The sequence below is a fragment of the Lagenorhynchus albirostris genome, chromosome 3 (genome assembly GCF_949774975.1).
Source record: "Lagenorhynchus albirostris chromosome 3, mLagAlb1.1, whole genome shotgun sequence".
NCBI lineage: Eukaryota > Metazoa > Chordata > Mammalia > Artiodactyla > Delphinidae > Lagenorhynchus > Lagenorhynchus albirostris.
This window is the reverse complement of record NC_083097.1, coordinates 154043531-154070523: the sequence shown is the minus strand read 5'-3', so window position 1 is coordinate 154070523 and position 26993 is coordinate 154043531. Positions and strand designations below refer to the sequence as shown.

Sequence of the window (26993 nt, the reverse complement as noted above, 5' to 3'; positions counted from 1 at the left end):
GATTTCTTCTTTATCTCATGGGTTATTTAGAAGTTCGTTTCCACATATTTGGGGGTTTTCCAGAGATTTTTCTGTTACTGATTTCTAATTTAACTCCAGGAGGTCAGAGAACATATTTTGTGTGACTTGAATCCTCTTAAAATTTTGAGACTTGTTTTATGGCCCAGAGAGCATTTCCAAAGAATGTATGTTCTGCTTTTGTTAGAGGGAGTGTTCTGTAAACATCAATCAGGTAAAGTTAGTTGATTATGCTGTTCAAGTCTTTTACGTACTCAATGATTTTCTGTCTCCTTATTCTTTCAATTGAGAGAGGGGTAATGAAATCAGACTATAATTGCAGGTTTGTCTATTTCTCACTGCAGGTCTATCAGTTTTCACTTCATTTTTTTTTTAGCTTTGTTATTACCTGCATAAGTGTTTAAGTGTATCCCTGGCAACAGGTTTGCTCTGAAATCTCCTGATATTAATTAGCCTCTTCAAATTTATTTTGATTTGTGTTGGTTTTGTGTAGCCTTCTTCACCCTTTTAACCTATTTATATTTTTATATTTAAAGTAGGTTTCTTACAAGCAGCATATGGTTGGGTCTTCCTTTTTTAATCCAATCTGCTAACCTCTGCTTTTAACTGCGTGTTTAGAGGGTATACTTTAATGTGGCTATGATATGATTATGTTTATGTATATCATTTTGGTATTTGTTATCTATTTGTCCCATCTGTTCTTTATTCCCTTTTCCTGCTTTTTTCTGTTTTGTTTAGGATTGAGTTTTTTGTTTTGTTTTGTCTTGTCTTTTTACAATTTCATTTGTCTCCGTTGGATTTAGCTATAACTCTTTGTAGTGTTACTTTAGTGGTTACTTTAGGTTTTAAGTATGCATCTTTAACTTATCACAGTCTAATTTCAGGTGATTATACTACTTTACATATAGTGTAAGAGCCTTACGACAGTATTCTTTCATTTCATCCCTCTCAGCTTTTGTGCTGTTGTCACCCATTTTACTTATATAACTCCACTATATATTATCACATTTCTTTAAACAAATATCTTACAAATTAAAAAATCTTTTAATTGTGGTAAAAACATGTAACATAAAATTTACTATCTTACCCATCTCTAAGTGTACACTTTGGTAATGTTATGTACATTCACATTTTTATGCATCAAATCTCCCAAACTCTTTTGTCTTGCAAAACTGAAACTCTATATATCCATTAAACATTCCCTCCTTCCACCCCCACCCCGAGTCTCTGGCAACCACCATTTTACTTTCTGTCTTTGAATTTGATTACTCTAGGTACCTCATGTAAGAGGAATCATACAGTATTTGTCTTTTTATGACTGGTTTGTTTCACTTGCCATAGTGTCCTCAAGGTTCCTCCACAATGTAGCATGTGTCAGAATTTTCTTCCTTTTTGAGGCTGAATAATAATGAGGCTTAATAATATTTAAGGCTGAGTGATATTGTATGTATACACTACATTTCCTTTATACATTCATCTATTGATGTACACCCAAGTTGCTTCCACTTTTGGCTATTGTGAATAATGCTGCTATTGAACATGGGTATAAAATAATCTCATTGAGATCTTGCTTTCAATTCTTTTGGTATATACCCAGAAGTGAAATTGCCAGGTCGTATGGTATTTCTATGTTTAATATTTTGAGGAATTGCTATACTGTCTTCCACAGTGGCCTCACCATTTTGCAATGCCTAAGGGTTCTAGTTTCTCCTCATCCAAGAAATATTTATTTTGTTTTTTAAAAAATATTAGCTCTAATGATTGTGAAGTGATATTTCATTGTGGTTTTGATTTGCATTTCCCTAATGATTAGTATGTTGAACATCTTTTCATGTGGTTATTGGCCATTTGTATATCTCTCTTTTTTGGGTTGCTTTGGGTCTTAGTTGTGGCACGTGGGATCCTCGAAGCGGCATGTGGGATCTTTTGTTGAGGCACACGGACTTCTCTAGTTGTGGTGCGCGGGCTTAGGTGCCCAGCGGCATGTGGGATCTTAGTTCCCCGACCAGGGATTGAACACACATCCCCTGCATTGGAAGGCAATTCTTAACCACTGGACCACCAGGAAGTCCCTGTATATCTCTTTTTGAGAAATGTCTTTTTAAGTCTTTTGCATATTTAAAAAACCAGGTTTGCCTGTTTTGTTGAATTGTGGGAGTTCTTTATATATTCTGGATATTAACCCTTGCCAGATACACAATTTGCCAATATTGTCTCCTATTCTGTGGGTTGCCTCTTCATTCTAATTTACTGTGTCCTTTGCTACACAGACATTTAAAATTTTGATGCAGTCCAATTTATCTATAATTTTTATTACTTGTACGTTTAGTGTCATATCTAAGAAGTCACTGCTAAATCCAATGTTATGAAGCATTTCCCTTATATTGTTGTATAGTTTTAGCTCTTATGCTAAGGTCTCTGACCCATTTCAAGTTAATTTTTGTACATAGTGTAAGGTAATGGTCCAACTTCATTTTTTTGCATGTGGATATCCAGTTTTCCCAGCATCATTTGTTGAAAAGACTGTCTGTTCCTCACTGAATGGTCCTGGCACCTTATCAAAAATCATTTGAACATATATGTGAGGGTTTATTTCTGGGCTCTCAATTCTATTCCACTGGTCTGTCTGTATGCCAGAACCACACTGTTTTGATTACTGTAGCTTTGTACTAAGTTCTGAAATCCAGAAGTTTGAGACCTCCAACTTTGTTCTCCTTTTTCAAGGTTGTTTTGACTATTTGGACCCCTTGAGATTCAATATGAATTTTAGGATAGGATTTTCTATCTTTGCAAAAAAGCAATTGGGATTTTGATAGGGATTGCACTGAATCTGGGTACTATTGTCATCTTTACGATATTAAGTCTTCTAATCCATGAACATAGTATGACTTTCCAATTATTTGCATCTTTAATTTCTTTCAGCAACGTTTTGTAGTTTTCAGTGTATAAGTCTTTTACCTCCTTGGTTAAGTTTATTCTTAAATATTTTACTCTTTTTGATGCTATTGTAAATGTATATTGTTTCCTTAATTTCCTTTTTGTTCAGTGTTAGTATACAGGATATATTTTGAAGGTAGATCTGAGAGGACTGATAGATTAAGTGTGGAATATGGGAGAAAGAAAGGGGTCAAAGATGATGCTGAGCAGCTTAGAGACATAAGGAAGATTCAGGAAGAGCAGATTTGGAAGGGGAAATCAAAAGTTCAGTTTTGGGTGTATGAAGTTTGAGGAAGTATCCCGAGAACTAAGAAGTGACTACTGGAGATGGCAAGTAGAGGTCACGGTGGCCTCGACAATAATCGTTCAGTGGAAGGACAGGAAGAAAAGCCTGATGCAATGGCCTTCAACTGGCACAAGGTGGTGGTGTCAGTGTACCTTTTAAAATCTTACCAAATTTCCTCATAAAAATGCACAGAGAAACTTTGAGAGTAAAAGTAAAAGCCCACAAACATCTTTAACAAAACCAGGTGAAAGGGTATCTCACAAACCCCAGACTACAAGTAGGTGGGGTCAAACCACAAACTACAGCATTATTCTACAGATACACAATCAGCAGCTGTGCTGAAGTAGTGGAGGGAAGAGAAAACGGGTTCTGACAGTCCTAAGTGCTTGAGCCATCCATTATGAAGCTCCCATCAGTCTTTCATCTGATTTTAGCATCCACAGATGAGCACTATAAATCCATCATTTCATTGAGGGTAATGAAATGGTGATTTTCTAATTCTATAATTCATTTGTTAGTTGGAATTCTTCTATAAAGAAGTTTCCCTCATCAACTAGCTGGTTACTATGCAATACAATTTGTACAGAAAAAATAGATGAGTCAGTTTTTAAAAACTGATTTTCAGAATAACAAATTGGTTCTCTAACAACCTGCAGTTTCAATCAACTGCAATATTTATTCCCTGAATGCTCAGTCTCATATTTGACTGATATAGGGAGCTCCTTTAAGATGGCACCCAGGTCATTTTGATACCACCACAGTAGTCTTCAATAGCTTCCTTGCTAATTGGTACAATATTCATCTTATAAATTTGCTTCCCTAAACCTAAAAAAAGCCTTTTCTCCAAGGATGCCTGGGTGGTTTTTTTTTGAGTGGGAAATGGTATTTGAAAATAACCCTAGAGCAGTCTGAGGGTGGAATGGGGTGGGAATGGAGATTCATTATTTTATTAAGAATATAAAATAATTTTCTAATTCTGTCATTCCTTCTGCATCTATTTGGCTGCATTGGGTCTTTGTTGCTGCACACAGGCTTTCTCTAGTTGCGGCGAGCAGGGGCTACTCTTTGTTGCAGTGCGTGGGCTTCTCATTGCAGTGGCTTCTCTTGTGGCAGAGCATGAGCTCTAGGCACGTGGGCTTCAGTAATTGAAGCATGCGGGCTCAGTAGTTGTGGCTTGCGGGTTCTAGGGCACGCAGGCTTTGGTAGTTTTGATACGTGGGCTCAGTAGTTGTGGCTCACGGGCTCTAGAGCACAGGCTCAGTAGTTGTGGTGCACAGGCTTAGCTGCTCCGCGGCATGTGGGATCTTCCCGGACCAGGGATAGAACACCCCCTGCACTGGCAGGTGGATCCTTAATCACTGTGCCACCAGGGAAGTCCCCTTCTACATTTATTAGTTGGAATTCTTCTATAAAGAGAGGTATTCATTGTTACTGGGTTGTCATTGCCATGGACAGAGGAGCTCTGTATTCTTTAGTAAAAGGAAAATAAACCAGGAGTCCATACTGACATTTTCAATTCAATAAGATTAAAGGATTATTATAATATTTCTGTATTTTAAATATTTATTCTCTTACTCTGATTCTTGCCTTCTAATATCATCAACATAATTACTTATTTGCTTTATTCTACAATCTACATATAATAGTTTCAAAATAACAATACTACCAACAATAAGGCTATTAAATGCAGCTTAGACTTTTTTCTTTTTGCCAATAGAGTAATTTTTTTAATATAGTCTCACATGACATCATATTTGAATTTTATTGCCCTTTTACCAGAAATATAAAGAAAAAATTATGTGGAAGAAAAAAATGTAATCAGAAACAATAAGTTAACCAAAAGAAATACCCAAGTAAGGAACAGTAAAATTGCATTTAAGAAAATTCAATAGATATCCATTAAGATTTTTCTATCACTGACACAAAATATGAATTTGATTTTTTAACACCATTTAAACCATTTCTTCACCAAAAATACAAATATAAAACAAAAAGGCCAGTTTAACATTCTAGCTCTCAAAAATGAAATCTTAATTGGTGTTGCACTCCCATTTAGCTCACATACTCTGTACATCACTATTTAGTGATGGTTCTGTTTTCAAAAGAAAAATTAGACAAAATAACTTTTTCAAAAGAGGTCAGTTGTCAATATTCTTTTTAATGATAAAATATATACTCTTTAAAATAAAATAAGCTTAGAGACAAAGAAATGAATTTCAGTGACTATCAGTATATTCCTAAGAAACAAAAGCTGATGTTTTATTCCAATTCCTATGGTAAACTGAGTTATTATGATAATATATAATATCAAGAAAAGAAAAGCTTTTGATACCTCAGAACTGCAACATAAAAAGAATTTAATTTGGGAAGTTAAATTCAGGATTAAAGGATAATAAACTTCTTCTTGGAACTTTTCATCTTAGTCATCTGATCTTTAATACAGATCCTCACACAAGAGATGATTCAGTCTTATACTGTGGGTTGCTTTATTTTTTTGCCCACAATACCAAACTTTTTTTAATCCAAGGAAACGTACCATTATTTTAAGACATATTATTATTTTTATATATTTTAGAAAGATAAAGACACTGCTAATTACTATTTGATTATATACTTTCTTATTCTTTATAATTTCTATTTTACACACAGAGAAAAAAATTTAGACTTAATTGATCATATATTTTTTATCATGCATCAGTCTTCTGCAAACATAAAAGGAAAATGTGGACCAACCAAACCAGTAAACCTTTTCCTAAAGCTTGTTTGTATTCTTCTTTTTTCTTTTTTATCTCTCTTAATTCTTTAAAAATTTTTTTATACAGCAGGTTCTTATCAGTCATCAATTTTATACACATCAGTGTACACATGTCAATCCCAATCGCCCAATTCATCACACCTCCACCCCCACCCCCCTGCCGCTTTCCCCCCTTGGTGTCCATACGTTTGTTCTCTACATCTGTGTCTCAATTTCTGCTGTGAAAACTGGTTCATCTGTTCCATTTTTTAGGTTCCACATATATGTGTTAATATACGATATTTGTTTTTCTCCTTCTGACTTACTTCACTCTGTATGACAGTCTCTAGATCCATCCACATCTCAACAAATCACCCAATTTTGTTCCCTTTTACATATGTACCACATCTTTATCCATTCGTCTGTCGATGGGCATTTAGGTTGCTTCCATGACCTGGCTATTGTAAATAGTGCTGCAATGAACATTGGGGTGCATGGATCTTTTTGAATTATGGTTTTCTCTGGGTATATGCCCAGTAGTGGGATTGCTGGATCATATGGTAATTCTATTTTTAGTTTTTTAAGGAACCTCCTTACTGTTCTCCATAGTGGCTGTATCAATTTACATTCCCACCAACAGTGCAAGAGGGTTCCCTTTTCTCCCCACCCTGTCCCAGCATTTGTTGTTTGTAGATTTTCTGATGATGCTCATTCTAACTGATGTGAGGTGATACCTCATTGTAGTTTTGATTTGCATTTCTCTAATAATTAGTGATGTTGAGAAGCTTTTCATGTGCTTCTTGGCCATCTGTATGTCTTCTTTGGAGAAATGTCTATTTAGGTCTTCTGCCCATTTTTGGATTGGGTTGTTTGCTTTTTAATATTGAGCTGCATGAGCTGTTTATATATTTTGAAGATTAATCCTTTGTTGATTCATTTGCAAATATTTTCTCCCATTCTGAGAGTTATCTTTTTGTCTTGTTTATGGTTTCCTTTGCTGTGGAAAAGCTTTGAAGTTTCACTAGGTCCCATTTGTTTATTTTTGTTTTTATTTCCATTACTCTAGGAGGTGGATCAAACAAGATCTTCCTGGGCTTCCTTGGTGGTGCAGTGGTTGGGAGTCTGCCTGCCGATGCAGGGGACACGGGTTCGTGCCCCGGTCCGGGAAGATCCCACATGCCGCGGAGCGGCTAGGCCCGTGAGTCATGGCCGCTGAGCCTGCAGGTCCAAAGCCTGTGCTCCGCAACGGGAGAGGCCACAACAGTGAGAGGCCCGCATACCGCAAAAAAAAGATCTTGCTGTGATTTACGTCAAAGAGTGTTTGTTCTTCCTATGTTCTCCTCTAAGAGGTTTTTTTTTTTTTTTTTTTTGCGGTATGCGGGCTTCTCACTGTTGTGGCCTCTCCCATTGCGGAGCACAGGCTCCAGACGCGCAGGCTCAGTGGCCATGGCTCACGGGCCCAGCCACTCCGCGGCATGTGGGATCTTCCTGGACCAGGGCACAAACCCGTGTCCCCTGCATCGGCAGGCGGACTCTCAACCACTGCGCCACCAGGGAAGCCCTCTAAGAGTTTTATAGTGTCCAGTTTTACATGTAGGTCTTGAATCCACTTTGAGTTTATTTTTGTGTATGGTGTTAGGGAGTGTTCTAATTTCATTCTTTTACATGTAGCTGTCCAGTTTCCCCAGCACCACTTACTGAGGAGACTGTCTTTTCTCCATTGTATATCCTTGCCTCCTTTGTCATAGATTAGTTGACCATAGGTGTGTGGGTTTATCTTTGGGCTTTCTATCTTGTTCCATTGATTTATGTTTCTGTTATTGTGCCAGTACCATATTGTCTTGATTACTGTAGCTTTGTAGTATAGTCTGAAGTCAGGGGGTCTGATTCCTCCAGCTCCGTTTTTTTCCCTCAAGAATGCTTGGCTATTCGTGGTCTTTTGGGTCTCCAAACAAATTTTAAGATTTTTTGTTCTAGTTCAGTAAAAAATGCCATTGGTAATTTGATAGGGATTGCATTGAAACTGTAGATTGCTTTGAGTAGTATAGTCATTTTCACAATATTGATTCTTCCAATCCAAGAACATGGTATATCTCTCCATCTGCTGGTATCATCTTTAATTTCTCTCATCAGTGTCTTATAGTTTTCTGCATACAGGTCTTTTGTCTCCCTAGATAGGTTGATTCCTAGGTATTTTATTCTTTTTGCTGCAATGGTAAATGGGAGTGTTTTTTTAATTTCTCTTTCAGATTTTTCATCATTAGTGTATAGGAATGCAAGAGATTTCTGTGCATTAATTTTGTATCCTGCAACTTTACCAAATTCACTGATTAGCTCTAGTAGTTTTCTGGTGGTATCTTTAGGATTCTCTATGTATAGTATCATGTCATCTGCAAACAGTGACAGTTTTGCTTCTTCTTTTCCGATTTGGATTCCTTTTATTTCCTTTTCTTCTCTGATTGCCGTGGCTAGGACTTCCAAAACTATATTGATTAATAGTGGTGAGAGTGGACATCCTCATCTTGTTCCTGATCTTAGAGGAAATGCTTTCAGCTTTTCACCATTGAGAATGATGTTTGCTGTGGGTTTGTCGTATATGGCCTTTATTATGTTGAGGTAGGTTCCCTCTATGCCCACCTTATGGAGAGTTTTTATCATAAATGGGTGTTGAATTTTGTCAAAAGCTTTTTCTGCATCTATTGAGATGATCATATGGTTTTTCTTCTTCAATTTGTTAATATGGCATATCACATTGATTGATTTGTGTATATTGAAGAATCCTTGCATCCCTGGGATAAATCCCACTTGACCATGGTGTATGACCCTTTTAATGTGTTGTTGGATTCTGTTCGCTAGTATTTTGTTGAGGATTTTTGCATCTATATTCATGAGTGATATTGGTAATTTTCTTTTTTTGTAGTATCTTTGTCAGGTTTTGGTTATCAGGGTGATGGTGGCCTCATAGAATGAGTTTGGGAGTGTTCCTTCCTCTGCAAATTTTTGCAAGAGTTTGAGAAGGATCAGTGTTAGTTCTTCTCATTTTAATTTAATTTAAATGATAGAATTCACCTGTGAAGCCATCTGGTCCTGGACTTTTGTTTGTTGGAAGATTTTTACTCAGTTTCAATTTCATTACTTGTGATTGGTCTGTTCATAATTTCTGCTTCTTCCTGGTTCAGTTTTGGAAGGTTATACCTTTCTAAGAATTTAAGAAGAATTTCTTAAATTTAAGAATTTCTAAGAATTTAGAAGAAATTCTAAGAATTTCTTCCAGGTTGTCCATTTTATTGGCATACAGTTGCTTGTAGTAGTCTCTTAGGATGCTTTGTATTTTTGCGGTGTCTGTTGTAACTTCTCCTTTTTCATTTCTAATTTTATTGATTCCAGTCCTCTCCCTTTCTTGATGAGTCTGGCTAATGGTTTATCAATTTTGTTTATCTTTTCAAAGAACCAGCTTTTAGTTTTATTGATCTTTGCTATTGTTTTCTTTGCTTCTGTTTCATTTATTTCTGGTCTGATATTGATGATTTCTTTCCTTCTGCTAACTTTGGGTTTTGTTTGTTCTTCTTTCTCTAGTTCCTTTAGGTGTAACATTAGGTTGTTTGAGATTTTTCTTGTTTCTTGAGGTAGGCTTGTATAGCTGTAAGCTTCCCTCTTAGAACTGCTTTTGCTGCATCTCATAGGTTTTGGATTGACATTTGTCTCCAGGTATTTTTTGACTTCCTCTTTGATTTCTTCAGTGATCTCTTGGTTATTTAGTAATGTGTTGTTTAGCCTCCATGTGTTGGTATTTTTTATGTTTTTTTCCCCTGTAATTCATTTCTAATCTCATAGCGTTGTGGTCAGAAAAGATGCTTGATATGATTTCAATTTTCTTAACCTTACTAAGGCTTGATTTGTGACCCAAGATGTGATCTATCCTGGAGAATATTCTGTGCACACTTGAGAAGAAAGTGTAATCTGCTGTTTTTGGATGGGATGTCCTATAAATATCAATTAAATCTCTCTGGTCTATTGTGTCATTTAAAGCTTGTGTTTCCTTATTTTCTGTTTGGATGATCTGTCCATTGGTGTAAGTGAGGTGTTAAAGTCCCCCACTATTATTGTGTTACTGTCGATTTCCTGTTTTATAGCTGTTAGCCTTATGTATTGAGGTGCTCCTATGTTGGGTGCATATATAATTGTTATATCTTCTTCTTGGATTGATCCCTTTATCATATTATGTAGTGTCCTTCCTTGTCTCTTGTAAGATTCTTTATTTTAAAGTCTATTTTATCTGATATGAGTATTGCTACTCCAATTTTCTTTTGATTTCCATTTACATGGAATATCTTTTTCCATCCCCTCACTTTCAGTCTGTATGTGTCCCTAGGTCTGAAGTGGATCTCTTGTAGACAGCATATACATGGGTCTTGTTTTTGTATCCATTCAGCAAGCCTGTGTCTTTTGGTTGGAGCATTTAATCCATTCACGTTTAAGGTAATTATCGATATGTGTGTTCCTATGACCATTTTCTTAATTGTTTTGGGTTTGTTTTTGTAGGTCCTTTTCTCCTCTTGTGCTTCTCACTTAGAGAAGTTCCTTTAGCATCTGTTGTAGAGTTGGTTTGGTGGTGCTGAATTCTCTTAGCTTTTGCTTATCTGTAAAGCTTTTGATTTCTCCATCGAATCTGAATGAGATCCTTGCTGGGTAGGGTAATCTTGGTTGTAGGTTCTTCCCTTCATCACTTTAAGTATATCATGCCACCCCCTTCTGGCTTGTACAGTTTCTGCTAAGAAATCAGCTGTTAACCTTATGGGAGTTCCCTTGTATGTTATTTGTCATTTTTCCCTTGCTGCTTTCAATAATTTTCCCTTGTATGTTAATGTCGTTTTTTCCTTGTTGCTTTTAATAAATTTTTCTTTGTCTTTAATTTTTGCCCATTTGATTACTATGTGTCTTGGCATGTTTCTCCTTGGGTTTATCCTGTATGGGACTCTCTGTGCTTACTGGACTTGGGTGGGTATTTCCTTTCCCATGTTAGGGAAGTTTTCTACTATAATCCCTTCAAATATTTTTTCAGGTCGTTTCTCTCTCTCTTCTCCTTCTGGGACCTCTATAATGCAAATGTTGTTGTGTTTATTGTTGTCCCAGAGGTCTCTTAGGCTGTTTTCATTTCTTTTCATTCTTTCTTCTTTATTCTGTTCTGCAGCAGTGAATTCCACCATTCCGTTTTCCAGGTCACTTATCTATTCTTCTGCCTCAGTTTTTCTGCTATTGATTCCTTGTAGTGTAGTTTTCATTTCAGTTATTGTATTGTTCATCTCTGTTTGTTTGTTCTTTAATTCTTCTAGGTTTTTGTTAAACATTTCGTGCATCATCTTGATCTTTGCCTCCATTGTTTTACCGAGGTCCTGGATCATCTTCACTATCATTATTCTGAATTCTTTCTCTGGAAGTTTGCCTACTTCCGCTTCATTTAGTTGTTTTTCTGGGGTTTTATCTTGTCCCTTCATCTGGTACATAGCCCTCTGCCTTTTCATCTCGTCTATCTTTCTGTGAATGTTGTTTTTGTTCCACTGGCTGCAGGACTGTAGTTCTTGCTTCTGCTGTCTGCCCTCTGGTGGATGATGCTATCTTAGAAGCTTGAGCAAGTTTCCTGATGGGAGAGACTGGTGGTGGGTAGAGATGGGTGTTGCTCTGGTGGGCAGAGCTCAGTAAAACTATAATCTGCTTGTCTGCTGATGGATGGGGCTGGGTTCCCTCCCTGTTGGTTGTTTGGCTTGAGGCAACCCAACACTGGAGCCTACCCAGCTCTTTGGTGGGGCTAATGGCAGACTCTAGGAGGGCTCACGCCAAGGAGTATTTCCCAGAACTTCTGCTACCAGTGTCCTTGTCCTCACGGTGAGCCACAGCCACCCCCTGCCTCTGCAGGAGACCCTCCAACACTAGCAGGTAGGTCTGGTTCAGTCTCCTCTGGGGTCACTGCTCCTTCCCCTGGGTCCCGATGCACACACTTCTTTGTGTGTGCCCTCCAAGAGTGGAGTCTCTGTTTCCCTCAGTCCTGTCAGAGTCCTGCAGTCAAATCCCGCTAGCCTTCAAAGTCTGATTCTCTAGGAATTCCTCCTCCTGTTGCCGGAGCCCCAGGTTGGGAAGCCTGACGTGGGGCTCAGAACCTTCACTCCAGTGGGTGGACTTCTATTGTATAAGCGTTCTCCAGTTTGTGAGTCACCCACCCAGCAGTTATGGGATTTGATTTTATTGTGATTGCACCCCTCCTACCGTCTCATTGTGGCTTCTCCTTTGTCTTTGGATGTGGGCTATCTGTTTTGGTGAGTTCCAGTGTCTTCCTGTCGATGATTGTTCAGCAGTTAGTTGTGATTCTGGTGTTCTTGCAAGAGGGAGTGAGAGCACGTCCTTATACTCTGCCATCTTGGTTCTATCCTGTGGCCTGCTTTTTAAAAATTCCATATACTCGGTATACTTGATGAGTCCTGTCCTCATCATTGTTTGAAAACATTTTTTTATCAATGGCCCAGAGTTTCACATTTACAGGAGCTTGTTCTCAAGTACCTCCTTGCTGCTGAAAGCTCCAGCTTAGACTTTTTTTTTAATCCTTTGAATGTATCCCAATAGAAATGTACTGTTAAAGAAAAGTCCCCTAAAACAATTCATTTCTCTATGTGCTTATATCATCATCTTGAAATATATTTAGGTTCCATTTATTTTCAATTTTGATGATTTCTTTTGTTTTTTAAAAATAAGATCTAAAACATTTAGATGGTTCCAAAGTCAAAACTATAAAACCAGTACGGGGAAGTCTCATCAATCTCTATCTCCTCCATCCTGTTCCCTTCCCCCCAAATAATAACTCTTTATGTTAATTTTTGCTTTATCCTTACATTGTTTCCTTTTGAAAATAAATGCACATTATGTACATGTGCATATATGTATATATGTGATATGTATCTCTCTATATATATATCAATGTTTTCATGGTCCCCTCCCCCCGTTTATTACAATAAATTGGTATGCTAAAACTGTTCTGCACTAAGAGGTCACCCCATAGCAGCATCCAGAGAGCTTTAGAAACCAGTCTCTGTTACAGCTATACACTACTCCATTGCATTTAGAGTATTTCATGTGTAGAGTACTAGTTTATTCAAGCAAACTTCTATTGATGGACATTTGAATGTTTCAAGTCTTTTGTTATTATAAGTAATATCACAATGAATTGTATAACAAATATGTCATTTTTTACTTTTGCAAGTTCATTATCAGGCTAATTTCCTACTAGTGAGGTTACTAAGACAAAGGATAAGTGCATATGCATTTTGCAAGATATTACAAATTCCCACTTCCCCACCACAGGAACTGTACCATTTTGCATTCTCATCATCAATGAGAGTATGCTTGTTTTCCCTATAACCTCGTCAAGAAAGTATGTTGTCATACCTTAGAATATTTTTTCCCCTGCACTGATTAATAAGAAATCTTAGTTTGGTTTTAAGTCATATTTAACTTATGAGTGTGTATCTCAGTTTGGTTTTAAGTCATATTTAACTTATGAATGTGGTTGAACACCTTTTAACATTTTAAGAACTATTTGCATTTCTTTCTGGTGAACTATTTCGTTTTTTTGCCCATTTTTTTCTATCAGGTTTTCTGTCTTTTTTTGGGGGGGAGGTCTTCTGTGTCGTTAACCCTTTGTCTATAATGTAAATTGCAAATATCTTTTTTGTCACTCATTTTTTCGATTTTTCCTTTAAAAAATAGTCAAATTTATCAATCATCTTTATTACTCTACTGGAATTTTGAGCCGTAATTCAAAGTTTTCCCAATTCTCCATCAAAAAGGAAAATTTAGCCTTCATTTTCTCCTAATATGTGTAGTTTTATTGCTTATAATCAGATCTCTGCTTCATTTGAAATTTATCCTGGTGTACAACTGAGGAATGGATCTAATTTTGTCTTCTTCCAATTGTCCCATACCATTTATTAAAAAGTTCATATTTCTCCACTGATTTGAGATGATGCTTTGTATTAAATTTCAACACTCAGTTGTGTCTATTTTTGGATTTTGCATTTTGTTCTATTGCTCTGTTTATTCATGGATTAACTCTTAACACTCTTTTAAATAAGAGGCTTTATTAGGTATTATAAAACTTGGTGTGGCTAGCCACCTGTTCACTGCTCCTCTTTTTCAGGATTTTTTTCTTCATTACTTATTCTTCTAAATAAATTTTATAATTACCTTATCTAACCCCAGAAAAATATCTGAAAATAGTTTTATTGGGCTTAAGTTAAACTTATGAGTGAATTTAGGAAGAACTGATATATTCATTGTATTGAATGATTATATTCAATAGGAAGAAGGTGTCTTTTCCATTTGTTTAAGTATATATTGTATATATACAGTATATATATTTGTTTAAGTATATACGTCTTTCAGGAGTATTTTGTACTTCTTCTCATATAGATTTTATACAGTTTTAAAGTTTTTACCTAGATTGATCCATCCATCCATCCATCCATCTATCCATCCAGGCTGAGTGTGTATGCTCATGTGTGTTACTGACTGCCTCAAGGACTGAGGCTGCCCCACCACCCTGTGTTCCCTAAAGTTCCTTAATGGGTTTCCAAGGTCTTTTTTTCAATTGTTTACAAATTAGAGTCTGTGGTGCTATAGCTATTTTACCAGTTGTTCTCAGATTTATTTGCTGAGGTTTCCCCTCTGAGTCAAGCCCTTTCCTTCTGATTTCTGGTTCTTAGGACCACCCTTTTCTTCTTTTGACTCCTTTTCTTGGAGCTACAGTGCAGGTCTTGTTGCTGCTAGTTGTCTGGCGTGACCACTCCTTTTCCAGAAGTTCTTGGAGGTACCCTGCTCCTTGGCATCACTGAAGATGCTGTCTTTGGGTTTTTCCTTTTGCTATCCTAGTTGTTCTTTGTATTTTTAAAAGGGATTTGGGAAGATTAAACAAAATACCCACTGCTTCCATCCTGCTCAGATCAGAATTCTACTGAAGAATTTTAAACAAAAGAGTTCCATGATGAGATCTGAATTCTGGAGAATTCAGATCTGACTTCCAGAGAAGAATGTATGTGACACAGAAAAGACTGGAGACAGAGAGACCAGGTAGAGTCTAGTACTTCAGAGAGATAAGTAGGGCTTGAATTAGGCAAGTAGTAGTGGGGCAAGAGGAGAGGACAAAGTAAGAAAGATTTAGGAGGTAAGACTGACAGAACCTAATGACTGACTGATGCGGGGGAATGAGAAGAGAGGGAAGTCAAGAATGGCCATCCCAGCTTTCTAGTTAGTGACTGGCTATGTGGGAGAGGAATCATGGTAGATGAAAGATTGGCAGAGAGAGGAGAGCAGGCACTGATGGGAGGAGTTCAGCTTCAGCAAGTTGATCTGAATGTATGTAGGGCACCTAATTAGAGATCTCCCATAAATATTTAGATATATCATCACTTCCACTTCTGAACTTTCAAAATGTCCTGTAGCAAAAGTAAAAAACATCTTTTCCTTGTGTTTGATAATAATGTCAAATATCTTCATTGTAATATTTTTCTTGGAACTTGGCTTCTGTGTTACTACCTTCTTTTGGACCATCCCTTGAGTTTTAAATACCTGCCTCAACATTTCCCATCACTTTGTGACAGGTATACCTCAGCTATGATTTTGTTCTCTTACTTGAATCTGTCTAAAAGCCATTTTTCCCCCACCTCTTGATTTTGATACTATTTGTGTCATGCTGACTCAAATATCTAAGATGAAGCACAAATTCCTTTTGTGAAGATCATTTTTTTTTTTAAGATCCCTTACCGTCACCTACCATGCCAGGTACTTAATAATAATGTGAAATAATTATGATATTTATAGTAACTAAGATTTATTCAGTACATACCATGTGCTAGGTACTGTGGTAAGTCCTTCACATGTACTGACTCATGACACCTTCACAATCATTTTATGAGAAAGAATTACAGTATTCCCATTTTACAGAAGAGGAAATTGAGGCACAGAGAGATAAGTAATTTGCTCAGATTGAGAGTTGGTAAATATGTCTTATCCAGACTTCCTGAAAAGACTGGAGGGAGGAGGTGTCTTGGGAATCTGCAGTTTTTGAAAGTAAAGGAGGAGGAGGAGGAGGAGAAGAAGAAAAAGAGGAGGGGAAGGAGGGGGAAAAAGTGCCCCCACATGATTCTTTTGCATACTAAAATTTGAGACTCATTATACTAAGTATAAACTACCAACCCTAGCTTCCAAAGCATTTCCCATAACCCTCTACCCACTCATATTCTCCATACTTCTGACTTTAGTTAATAAAGTTACTCAAGTTTCCACCTCACCACACACAGAACATTACAGAATGGGACAAAACCACAGGGATGCATCACTTTATTATACAAAGGAGAAAACCCAAATCCAGAGAGAACTAAGGTGATCTACCTAAAGTTAGTAAAAGTGCTGGGACCAGAAACTTTGGTCTCCTGACCTTCTAGTCCAGTTCTTTTTCCATTATAAATGCCTAAAAGACTTCCCATATTATAAAATATGAAGGGATATTGACCATCAGGGGCTAGATTAATTTATTTCACTTGGTTAAAGACATCAAGAATACCAATGTGAACACTATTCTATATTTGGGTGCAGAGTATCCAAAAGTTTTAAATTGGTAGAAAACAATTTAAAACAGCTTATACTGCTTAATTTAACAGGAATGATCTGTTCAAAGCCAGATGGTTCACAATATGTTGATGGCAGGTCACTTTAATGAGACTCATCTCTGGTTTCTGTTCAGTCATCAGAACTCTCCCATAAATACAGAATTAGGTCTATATCAGCAGATAATAGGGCTTTCTTCTTTTAGACACTGGTGAAATTCAGGTGCTGTAAATATAATTTTTCCCTGACTGAGATAACTGTCTTGTAGTCAGCACCTTCTTTCATTCACTCTCTCATCACTACTACCTTTTTCTCTTTTGCCTGAAAAGAAGTATCCCCAACAGTTTTCCAAGGTAACCATTTGTCTGTGCCCCTATCCTTCCCCCAGCTCTCTACATAACCTTGCTTTATTAATATTATTTTCCTTTGCTCTTCAATATTTTCCTCTTTAAGAACTCTTTCCCCCAAGCCTCTCCTAATGGAAAAGAATCTTTTATCACTCCACTGCTAAAAAACCTTTGCTGACTCCTTACTGCTTAGAGAGTAAAGTCTAAATTTTTCAGCATGAGAGTCAAGCCCTTCATCTTCTAGTGTCAATATGCTCATCCAGTTTCAGTTCAGTCTCAGGTCTCCTCCCTACTATTTCTGATGCCATTCAACTCTTCTGTCTCTCCTTTTATCTCCCCACAGCTCTGTGGAAAATGATCCCTTTGCCTGAATTTCCACCCAGTTCCTGTCTGATGAAGTCTTATTCATCCTTTAAAATTCAGCTCAAATGTCACTATCTCCTCTGGATAACACTCTAATAATATCACTCTGCTCCAAAAGAATAACTCTTACACTACACGGTATTTCGATTACACCTGTCTGCCTTCCCAATAGAATGTAATCTCATTCTTTAATTCATTTAAGCATTTATTGAGATACTGTGACATGCCAGGCCCTGTGCTAAACCCCAAGGATGTAGAACTGAATATCTTAGAAACACTCTGATCTCAAGAAAAAAAAATATATATATTTTTGCGGTACGTGGGCCTCTCACTGTTGTGGCCTCTCCTGCCGCGGAGCACAGGCTCCAGATGCACAGGCCCAGCGGCCATGGCCCACGGGCCCAGCTGCTCCACAGCACGTGGGATCCTCCCGGACGGGGGCACGAACCCGTGTCCCCTGCATCGGCAGGTGGACTCCCAACCACTGCGCTACCACGGAAGCCCTCAAGAAAATATTTTGTGCTAGAAAAACAAAGTCTTAAGCTTTGATATAATGTTTAGAAGGCATATAGTCTCTGAATATAGAAAGTGGTATTTATTTATGTAAATTGTTCATAATAGCAAGACATAAAAAGAAAGAACACTTGCAATATACTTAAAAAGTGGTAAAATAATACATTCTCAGTTCAAAGATCTAGTTTCCTTTTCTAGTTCTTCTGGAATTGTCAATCCCTAAAAAACATAATAAAATTCAATCTACCATCCAACTATGAAGAAATCTGTCCCTTTTTGACTACCTAATCTTTTCCTAGGGGAAAAACCTTGACAGTATGCACAATAACTTCCCCCCTTCCAATCTGGATGGAAAAGACTTTTGAACCCACCATTTTTGAAGATTATACATGCAAAGTACTAGCCTTCCTCTGAAGAACATTCAGTGTTCTTCCATGCTCGCACGTGCAAGTGCATTCTTCAGTTAGCTATCTTCTGAGATAAAAATGGGCAGCAAAAGCGTATTTCATTTCAGTAACCTTGAGATATGTATAAAGTCTAAGAATACTGCATATACATTTTGGCAAGAAGCTATAACGAGTTTTAAATACCTAAAACCATATGCATTTTCAGGGGATTTCCTAAGAAGACCTTCTAAACTCAGTAGTCCTAGGTTATGGAATTTTTTTATACCTGCCTTATTCCTCAACGGTAAAATAAAAGTTTTATTGTTCTGGTTTGTCAAACTTGACCACTTTGGGATTAAGGGTACAATATTAACTATGTAATTGTGAACAAGTTTACATTTCTCAGAAAAACCTTAAGTACCCTTTCAATAAAACACACCAAACATCTATCCTCTTGTGTGGAATAACTATCACTGTCTTATTAGAAGGTGACATTTAAGTTTACTGTCAGCCATCATCTGACCTATTTGTATTCAGATGTATTCTAACAAGTTTTCAAGAAGAGCAACCACAGATACCTGGCAGTACACTAAAAAGCCAAAGCATTTGATTCTTATTTCCAGTATAAAATGGTGTCAATTGTGTACATTACACTGTGCTTAGAAAGTTATTCACAACACATGGCTCTCTTTGGTAGCATATTCTGTAGAAAGAACTGCTTCACGATGACAGTTTGTGGGAGAAAATGAGTCTCTCCTTAAACTCACTTATTTTTCTTCACTAATAGTTCTGGTTTCTCTTTTAAAATAGCCAAAGGTTTCAACCAGTTGAGTTGCTGCCACCTTCGTATTAAACTTTAATAAGCTAAGCTTTTTAAGCCACATAAAAATTTCATCAAGTGCTTCTCAACCTTAGGAAAAACGGAAGGAGGAACAAAGGTCAGAATACCACTCTGCTACAGCAGCGTCTGGAGAAGAATGCTTAGGAAGTCTGCGCGCAGTCAGCCGCAAAACCAGTTCCCGTTTGTGGCCTGCGCCAGATGGTGACTATGCTGAGTCCTTCATCACACACAGGCCCCATGGTGGGTGCTAATTAAAGCAGTACCGTCAAAGAGCAGGCTCCTGGGACAAACCATTTGCTTTTTTCAAAAGTCCTTGAGATGCACTACATTCAAACCAATATTTTAGGGTTTTCTTGTCAAGAACACCCTTTTAGAGCTACTCTTGATCATTTTACTTTTCACTCTTTCATGATGGCAATATATTTAAAAAACACCTTTAATTTATTTTAAAAAGGAGTATAGCATGCTACTTAGTTATATGAAGTTAATAACAGAAGGAACAGATGAAAGAGTTTAAAGAGGTGACTTGTTGCTGGGAAACAAGAATTAGAAGGAGGAAAAGACTGGGCAAAGAATCAAGCTTTGTGGTTTAGACAAAGGTGCAATACTGGACAGACATAAGTAAAAAAAGGAACCTCAACCTAAACCTCACACTTTACACAAAAATTAATTCAAAATGGATCATGGACTTAAATGTAAAACTTTTTGAAAAAAATTAGAAAATCTTTGGTATCTAGGGGTAGTCAAAGAGTTTTTTTTTAGACTTGCCAGCAAAAGCACAATTTATAAAAGGAAAAACTGATAAATTAAGCTTCATCAAAATTAAAAATTTTGCTCTTCAAAAGACCCTGGGAGAAACTGGGAGAAAGTATTTGCAAACCACAGTTCTGACAAAAGGCCTGTATTTTGAATGTATGAAGAACTCTCAAAACTCAACAGTAAAAAACAAACAACCCAGTAGAAAATGGGTAAAAGACACGAATAAACATTTCACTGAAGAGGATATACAGGTGGCATTTAGCACATGAAAGATGTTCAACATCAGTAGTCATTGGAGAAATGCAAATTAAAATCACAAAAGAGATATTACTATACACCTATCAGAATGGCTAAAATGAAAAATAGTGACAACACCAAATGCTGTCAAGGATGCAGATGAACTGTATCAGGGATACATTTCTACTGGGAATGTAAAATAGTACAGCTGCTTGGGAAAAGAGTATGGCAGTTTCTTACAAAATTAAATATGTGCTTATCATAATAACTCAAAAAATTGCACTCTTGAACATTTATGCCAAGGAAATGAAAACTCATGTTCACACAAAAACCTGTATATGAATGTTCATAGTCACTTTATTTATAATAGCCAAAACTGGAAACAATTTTGTTAACCAAGTTATAGTACATCCAAGCCATAGAATACTACTCAGCAATAAAAAGGAATAAACTATTGACATATAACAACTTGGAAGGATCTCAAGGGAATTAGGTTAGATGAAGAAATCCAAACTCTAGAAGTTAAATACTATGTGATTCCATTTATATAGCATTCTTGAAGTGACAAAATTACAGAGTGGGGAACAGACTAGTGTAGTCAGGGGTTATGCAGGGGTGTAGGAGAGAGGTGGCTGTGGCTATAAAAGAATTTGCACAAGAGATCCCTGTGATAATGGGTCTGTATCTTGACTTGGTCACCTGAAACTGCACAGAACTATACACACACCAGCACAAGTTTAACTGGAGAAATCTGAATAAGATCAGTGGATTTTATCAATGTTGATATCCTGGTTGTGATATTTACTGTAGTTATGCAAGATTTTACCACTGGGAGAAAATGGGTGAAGGGTATTTGGGATCTCTCTGTATTATTTCTCATAAACGTATGTGAAATGACACCTATCTCAAAATAAAAAACTAACAAATGTAAAGGACTGGTATTCCTGACAAAAATGCATATAACCTGGATCTAATCATGAAGGAACATCAGACATCAGACAAGCTCAAATCCAAAACAACTGGCCTGTACTCTTCAATAATGTCAATGTCATGAAACAGATTAAAAGAGACGTGACAACTGAACACAACATACAATTTGACTGGATCAATCCAGGGTTTTCTTTGCTATAAAGGACATTATTAAGATAATTTCACAAAACTTAGAAAAGGTCTATAGATCAGATAATGATATTAATGTTAATTTCACTATTTTGATAATCATACACTGTGGTTATATAAGAGAATGTTCTTGCTTTTAGAAAGTACACAATGAAGTATTTAAGGGTAAAGGGGCATCTTATCTCAAACTTACTCTCAAATGGTTAAAAAGGAAATATGGTAAAATGTTAATTAACAGTTGGAGAATTTGGGCAAGGAAATACTTTATATTACTCTTGCAACTTTCTGTAAGCCTGAAATTATAAATAATAAAAATTATCATGATAAAAATTTTAAAGATGTACAGGATGCTGCACAGAGCCTGGCACACAAATGTTCAATAAATTATAGTTTTCAGATATTTTATACATATTTTCAGATGCAGAAACAAGTTGAGAAGCTTAAAAAACTGTGCAAGAGGGACAAGGGCAAACTGGTGGTAAGGTTAGGATTTGAACTCCACACCAAAGTCTGTGCTCTTTTCACTAGAATGAGGAAGGATGAAAATTTCACACCCCTCCATGGGGACTTAGATGTACTCTGAGGAGAGAATGGTGTTATATAAAAATTGTCTTCAAACCACTCTCCAAGCAATTTACTTCTTAGTGTCCTAGAAAAGCATAGGACTGGTAATGGGACCTAATACCTCAAACCTGGCTCCAGGGTAGATATTCTATATATAGCACATCAAACAAACTAAGTAATAAACTCACAGAAAACCATCTGCAAGCCCTTTACTACAGGGCAGTATATTGTCTTTTCTGTTTTTGTTCATTCATCTGAAATCCACTGCGCTGGTCAGTGGAATTTCTAGGATGACTATCTAGATATATCTTTTCTATTGGTCCTTCCCCACCTCATCACTGCCCCATGGTTAAGCTTAAATAGGACAGATAATTTATTTTTAATTTATTTTTTCTGAATAGATAATACATAGTTCAAAATTCACATAGGAAAAAAATTTCACATGAAACAAAAATATATATAGTGAAAAGTCTCCCTCCCCCACCCTTCCAACTCCCCTGCCACTGACAACAGATGTTACCAGCTTAAAAATGCAACTTTGTAATATTTCTTCAAATTACCAGAATTAGCTAGATCACACTATGATATTAAGCTAACCATTTACCTGGAATATTCCAAGTGATCACTGTAAATTTAATAATTTCTCCATTTAGGTATTTCAAATATCCTTAAAATACTTGTATAGATATGTTTTCAACATATTAAAATGATTGAGGGTTACCACTTTTTTAATGAAAAAATATTCATATTATGTATGATTATAACAGATGTCTATGAATTATGGCCAGTAAGCATCAATCAATATAGAGTACTGGTAGCTCACCTGGTTCCTGTCCCGGGCATTTGTGTACCTGATCTTCTGAATGAAGTAGAATATAAGCCATGCTGAAGAAATAATCATCAAAACAATAAAGGATATTGACACGAAGACTAGAGAGCCACGGCTGAAGTTCTTTGGCGGCATTCGAGTTCCAACTGCTATTGTCATTTGTACAGAGATGTTTTTCTCCAGGTAACTCAAAATATCCTTACCCCTCAATTCTGTAATCATGACAGCAATAATATCTCCAGTGCCTGTAATGTAAAATAAATATATATACTCAAGTGACATTTAAAATTTATAGAACATCAAATATATAAAAATGCTACTTAGCAAAACTACTGTAATTTTTGCTAATGGCAAGGGTTTTCAGATTCAACTTTTCAAATGAAATGAAGTTGCAGTTGGGTATGCTGGCACCAAGTGGGAACAGAAACTTGTTGTGTACTACTTAAGACTTAAACGCACTTAAAGCATAAAATGATTGCAGTGTTAAGAACCATATTAACTTATCTCACAACTATATTTAAAAAACAGATTTTTAATCAGCCAAATGTAACAAAAGATGGTACACAGCATTGTATTATACACCAATAGAAATGTGATAAAATCATGGCAGGTTTTCACTGTAAAACTTTTTCCATCTTAAAATGTTCTTTCGAGAGTCCCAACTCCTTATAAAAAGGTGGAAAAGCATTTATAGTATAAAGATTGGTACTTTTTACATTAATTTTTCTTACAAATGTTTATGGAGCACCTATTGTGTGTAGAACTAGCACAAGGAATAGAAAGAAGCAGAAGTACAGGATATACAGTTTTATAATTTCACTGACTTAGGACACAAATCTGATAATAGAGTTCCAACAGCAAAATGCCAAATGGTGGTATCTTTGATCAATAACAGTTGAAACTAACTTTGATCCTATGTGTAGGTCAGACTGGAGGAAGGTTCCTTTTTCATTTACCCCAGAAATCTTGTGGAAATCAAACCCTTCCTGAGAAATGCCCAAACTTTAAAACTCTGGACTAGTCTGGCATCAAAATATTTGCTGCTTCTAACAGCTGTCCAGAGGTTCCGCTACAGCCACATCTAAGTTACTTATAAGGATGTTTGTAAGTTGCTCTCCTAGTCGTCCAGTTCTTTCAATTACATAAGCAGTAATACAGTAAAGGCAAGTGACTCTCTCTCCTATGCACAGCATGAAATTTCTATCCCTTTCCTTCTCCAGAAAGGGAATAATTTACCACTTTCTTTTAAGCAAAAAGAGAAGCCTTTCTATCACCAATCCAGCTGTCAGTGATCATCCTTTCATAAGTGAAGCTGCCTGTGGCAACATGCAACTTTTACAATAGGCCTTCTTCAAAGAGCCCCGAGACTGTGGGGGTCAAAGGAAGGAGAACAGACATTTTATTTTGGGAAAGAGAAAATTATAACCATTTACCTAAATGTGAATAAAGTTTGTGCATATAAATGTAAACCACCAAAACAAAATCAAAACCCCCCAAACTTGCCCTTTCGAAGGCTTCAATGACTACTACTACTAAATATTTAGTTTATATGTTTCATTTATCATATTTAACTAAAAGGACTATCCTTGTACAATGTGCAGTCAAAAGACCATATACAACTGAAAAGAAATTTAATAATAAAAAGTTTTAAGAAAAGTTTAACCCAATGGAACATACACCTTTGTATAACCTTATTCAAAATTGTGCCAGTCATTTCATCAGAATTTATCAGCAGTTTATCAGAATACTGATTAAAAATCCAAAAACAGAAAGAAAACTGCAAAATTAAAGCAAGCAACAAAGTTAACTCTAATTATCTTTCTGAAGTAAGAGTTCTGATAAGTCAGAAAAAAATCATAAAACGATGCTAAACCATTTAAAATTTCCATTTAGAAACCTTAAGTGCTTTTAAAATGTTGTTCAACAGGCAATGATCTGCAGTATAAGATACCAGGTATGGCTATAAAGTAACTGAGACGGATCCCACAAACAACACATGACAATCAGTCTCATTGCTTTATAATCACACCAGGTACAAATGGTTTTAGAAATCAGTTCTGAGGCTCCCTCTTGAAGACTCAAGCTGGAAAAGGAGGTGGGAAAGCTGCACAGGTAGCCAAGGGAACCAATCCATGTAATGTCATTCATTCAAACAACACTAAATGAGCACCACCTAATTTCAATTGGAAAGCTGTTTGGGAGAAGAAGCATTTAATTATTTCAACCATCCCTTCAACAGTATTTATTGAGCATATCCTATCATCAAGGCTCCTTAATGTTCACTTTGCAAAGAGAGTGGAAAATTATCTGCTGTGAAATAGTAGAAAAGATACATATTGGTCTCTGTCCCTGGTTCCTGGGACAAAGCTCCTAAAACCCTTGCAACTTCCTAAGTGACAGCACTAGGAGTATCTTTTGTTCTAATATTAGGTCTCTGACCTTGGTTCCTGACACAGAGCTCCTAAAAGCCTTGGAATTCCCTGGGTGATGGGAGTGTCTTTTGTTCTAATGGGGTGAATCTTGGCGGGCTCCTGGATAGCTGCAGGATGCGGGCAGGTCACCAGAGAGACCAAGCCATGAGGAGAAGCTTGGACCTTTCAGCCCCACTCCTCAATCCTCTGGGGAGGGAGAGGGACTACAGATGTGAAGCCTGCATAAAAATGCCAAAGTATGGAGGTCAGAGGGCGTCCACATTGGTGAACACATGGAGGTGGTGAGAGGATGGCATGCCAGAGAGCCCCTTCTCACACACCTTGCCCTATGTACGTTTTCACCTGTATTCTTTATTATATCCTTTATAATGAATCAGTAAATATAAGTTTTCCCCTGAGTTCTGTGAGCCATTCTAACAAATTTTTGGACCGGAGGACGGGGTTGTGGGAACCTCAACTTACTGCTAGTGGGTCAGAAGTACTGGTGACAACGTGGGACTTGCAACTGGCTTCTGAAGCGGTGGTGTGGGGGGTGAGATGTCTTGTGGGACTGAGCCCTTAACTTGTGGGATCTGATGCTAACCCCAGGCAGACAGTGTCAGAATCAAATTGAATTACAGGACACCCAGCTAGTGTTGCTGAAAATTGCTTGGTATGGGGAAAACCCCACAAACATTTGGTGACCAGAAGCGTCAGAAGTGAAGTTTTCCGTGTGAGTAGTAAAAGAGACACACAAGAGTGCTTTTTCCTTTACACCTGCTCTTGATTACATGAAAACTGCATCTGCTCTCAAAGAGCAAAGGACAATTTTAAAGGGACTAGAGAGAGGAGCCAAACACAGGTAGTCTCATGATGCTACTACAATGGAGGAGACTGGGAAGAGTGACAGGAAAGGAGACTAAAACACTGCTGGTCAAACAAAGTGAAAAATAATTACAGCAGATCATCAGAATACCAGCAAAGGCATTAGTCTCAACCATTTTAGGTCATAAATCCCTTAGGGAATCTGATGGTAGGGCACCCCCTTCTAATTTCAGAAGAGGTTCACAGACTTCCTCATTCCCCACCCATAAAAGGTGATCTGGGCTCAAAGAACTTAATTTAAGGATTGGCTCAGACACTTCACTTTTAAAGACTGTGAAGCCTTGGCCCAGCTTCTGGGGTGGGGTGGGGTGGGGGGAGGATATTAATGCCAGAGAATATGTAAGCTCAGGATAAAATTAGGGTTAGATCAAGTAGTGACTGATAAAGAGTTAAGAACTAGTTAGACTGTAATGATGTGAACATTCAAGGAAAGATGACAAATATTTGGAACATTCATCACCACTCTCACATCTGAAGCCCTTGACAAACAATACTAATAAATCATGAATATGGCCTCAGAATCCCATGCATTTCAACATGCCCAGCAGCCAGGATTAATTTGCCAGAGATGCCGATTAAGTAAAAACCTAGTTGCGATACCTGATTTCACCTATTTTATTGAAAACTTTCTCCATTGTTATTCTTTAATGTGAATCTGTTTCCTCTGCTTGAGTATGGCTACTTTAATAAACAATTCTATTCTTCTTTTGAGAATTTTCAAGCCTACAGTATAATTTCAATACTATATGAACACTCATGCACTTTATATTAGATCTGTCAACTGGTAACACTTCACCTTTTCTGTGTGTATTTATTTTTGCTGAACCAATTGAGAATAAGTTGCAAACGTCATGACATTTCCTTCTTAAATACTTCAGTATTATCTCCTAAGAACAAGGACACAGTTCATTTATCATACTCAAGAAACTGAACTCTGATATGACGTTGTTCTGCAACATACTGTCCACATTCAAAATACTTGATTCTAATAATGACTCTGAGAACTGTTTAGGTTAGTTGAGTACCCAGTACCTAATCAGGATGTGGGTACTGTGCATAGTTGTCTCTTCTTGTTAGTCTCTTCTGATCTAAAACAGGTTCCTCAGTCCCTTTT

General features: G+C 37.0%; 1 protein-coding gene across 3 annotated transcripts in view; it reads right to left on the bottom strand.

Annotated features, from left to right (window-relative positions):
- RNF130 (ring finger protein 130) overlaps positions 1-26993 on the bottom strand; it is a 112342-nt gene that overhangs the window by 41716 nt on the left and 43633 nt on the right. For all 3 annotated transcript variants that reach the window (XM_060144400.1, XM_060144399.1, XM_060144398.1), the window contains exon 3: positions 22578-22828. In XM_060144400.1, coding sequence (XP_060000383.1) covers positions 22578-22828 — 251 coding nt within the window. The remainder of the gene's footprint in view (positions 1-22577; positions 22829-26993) is intronic.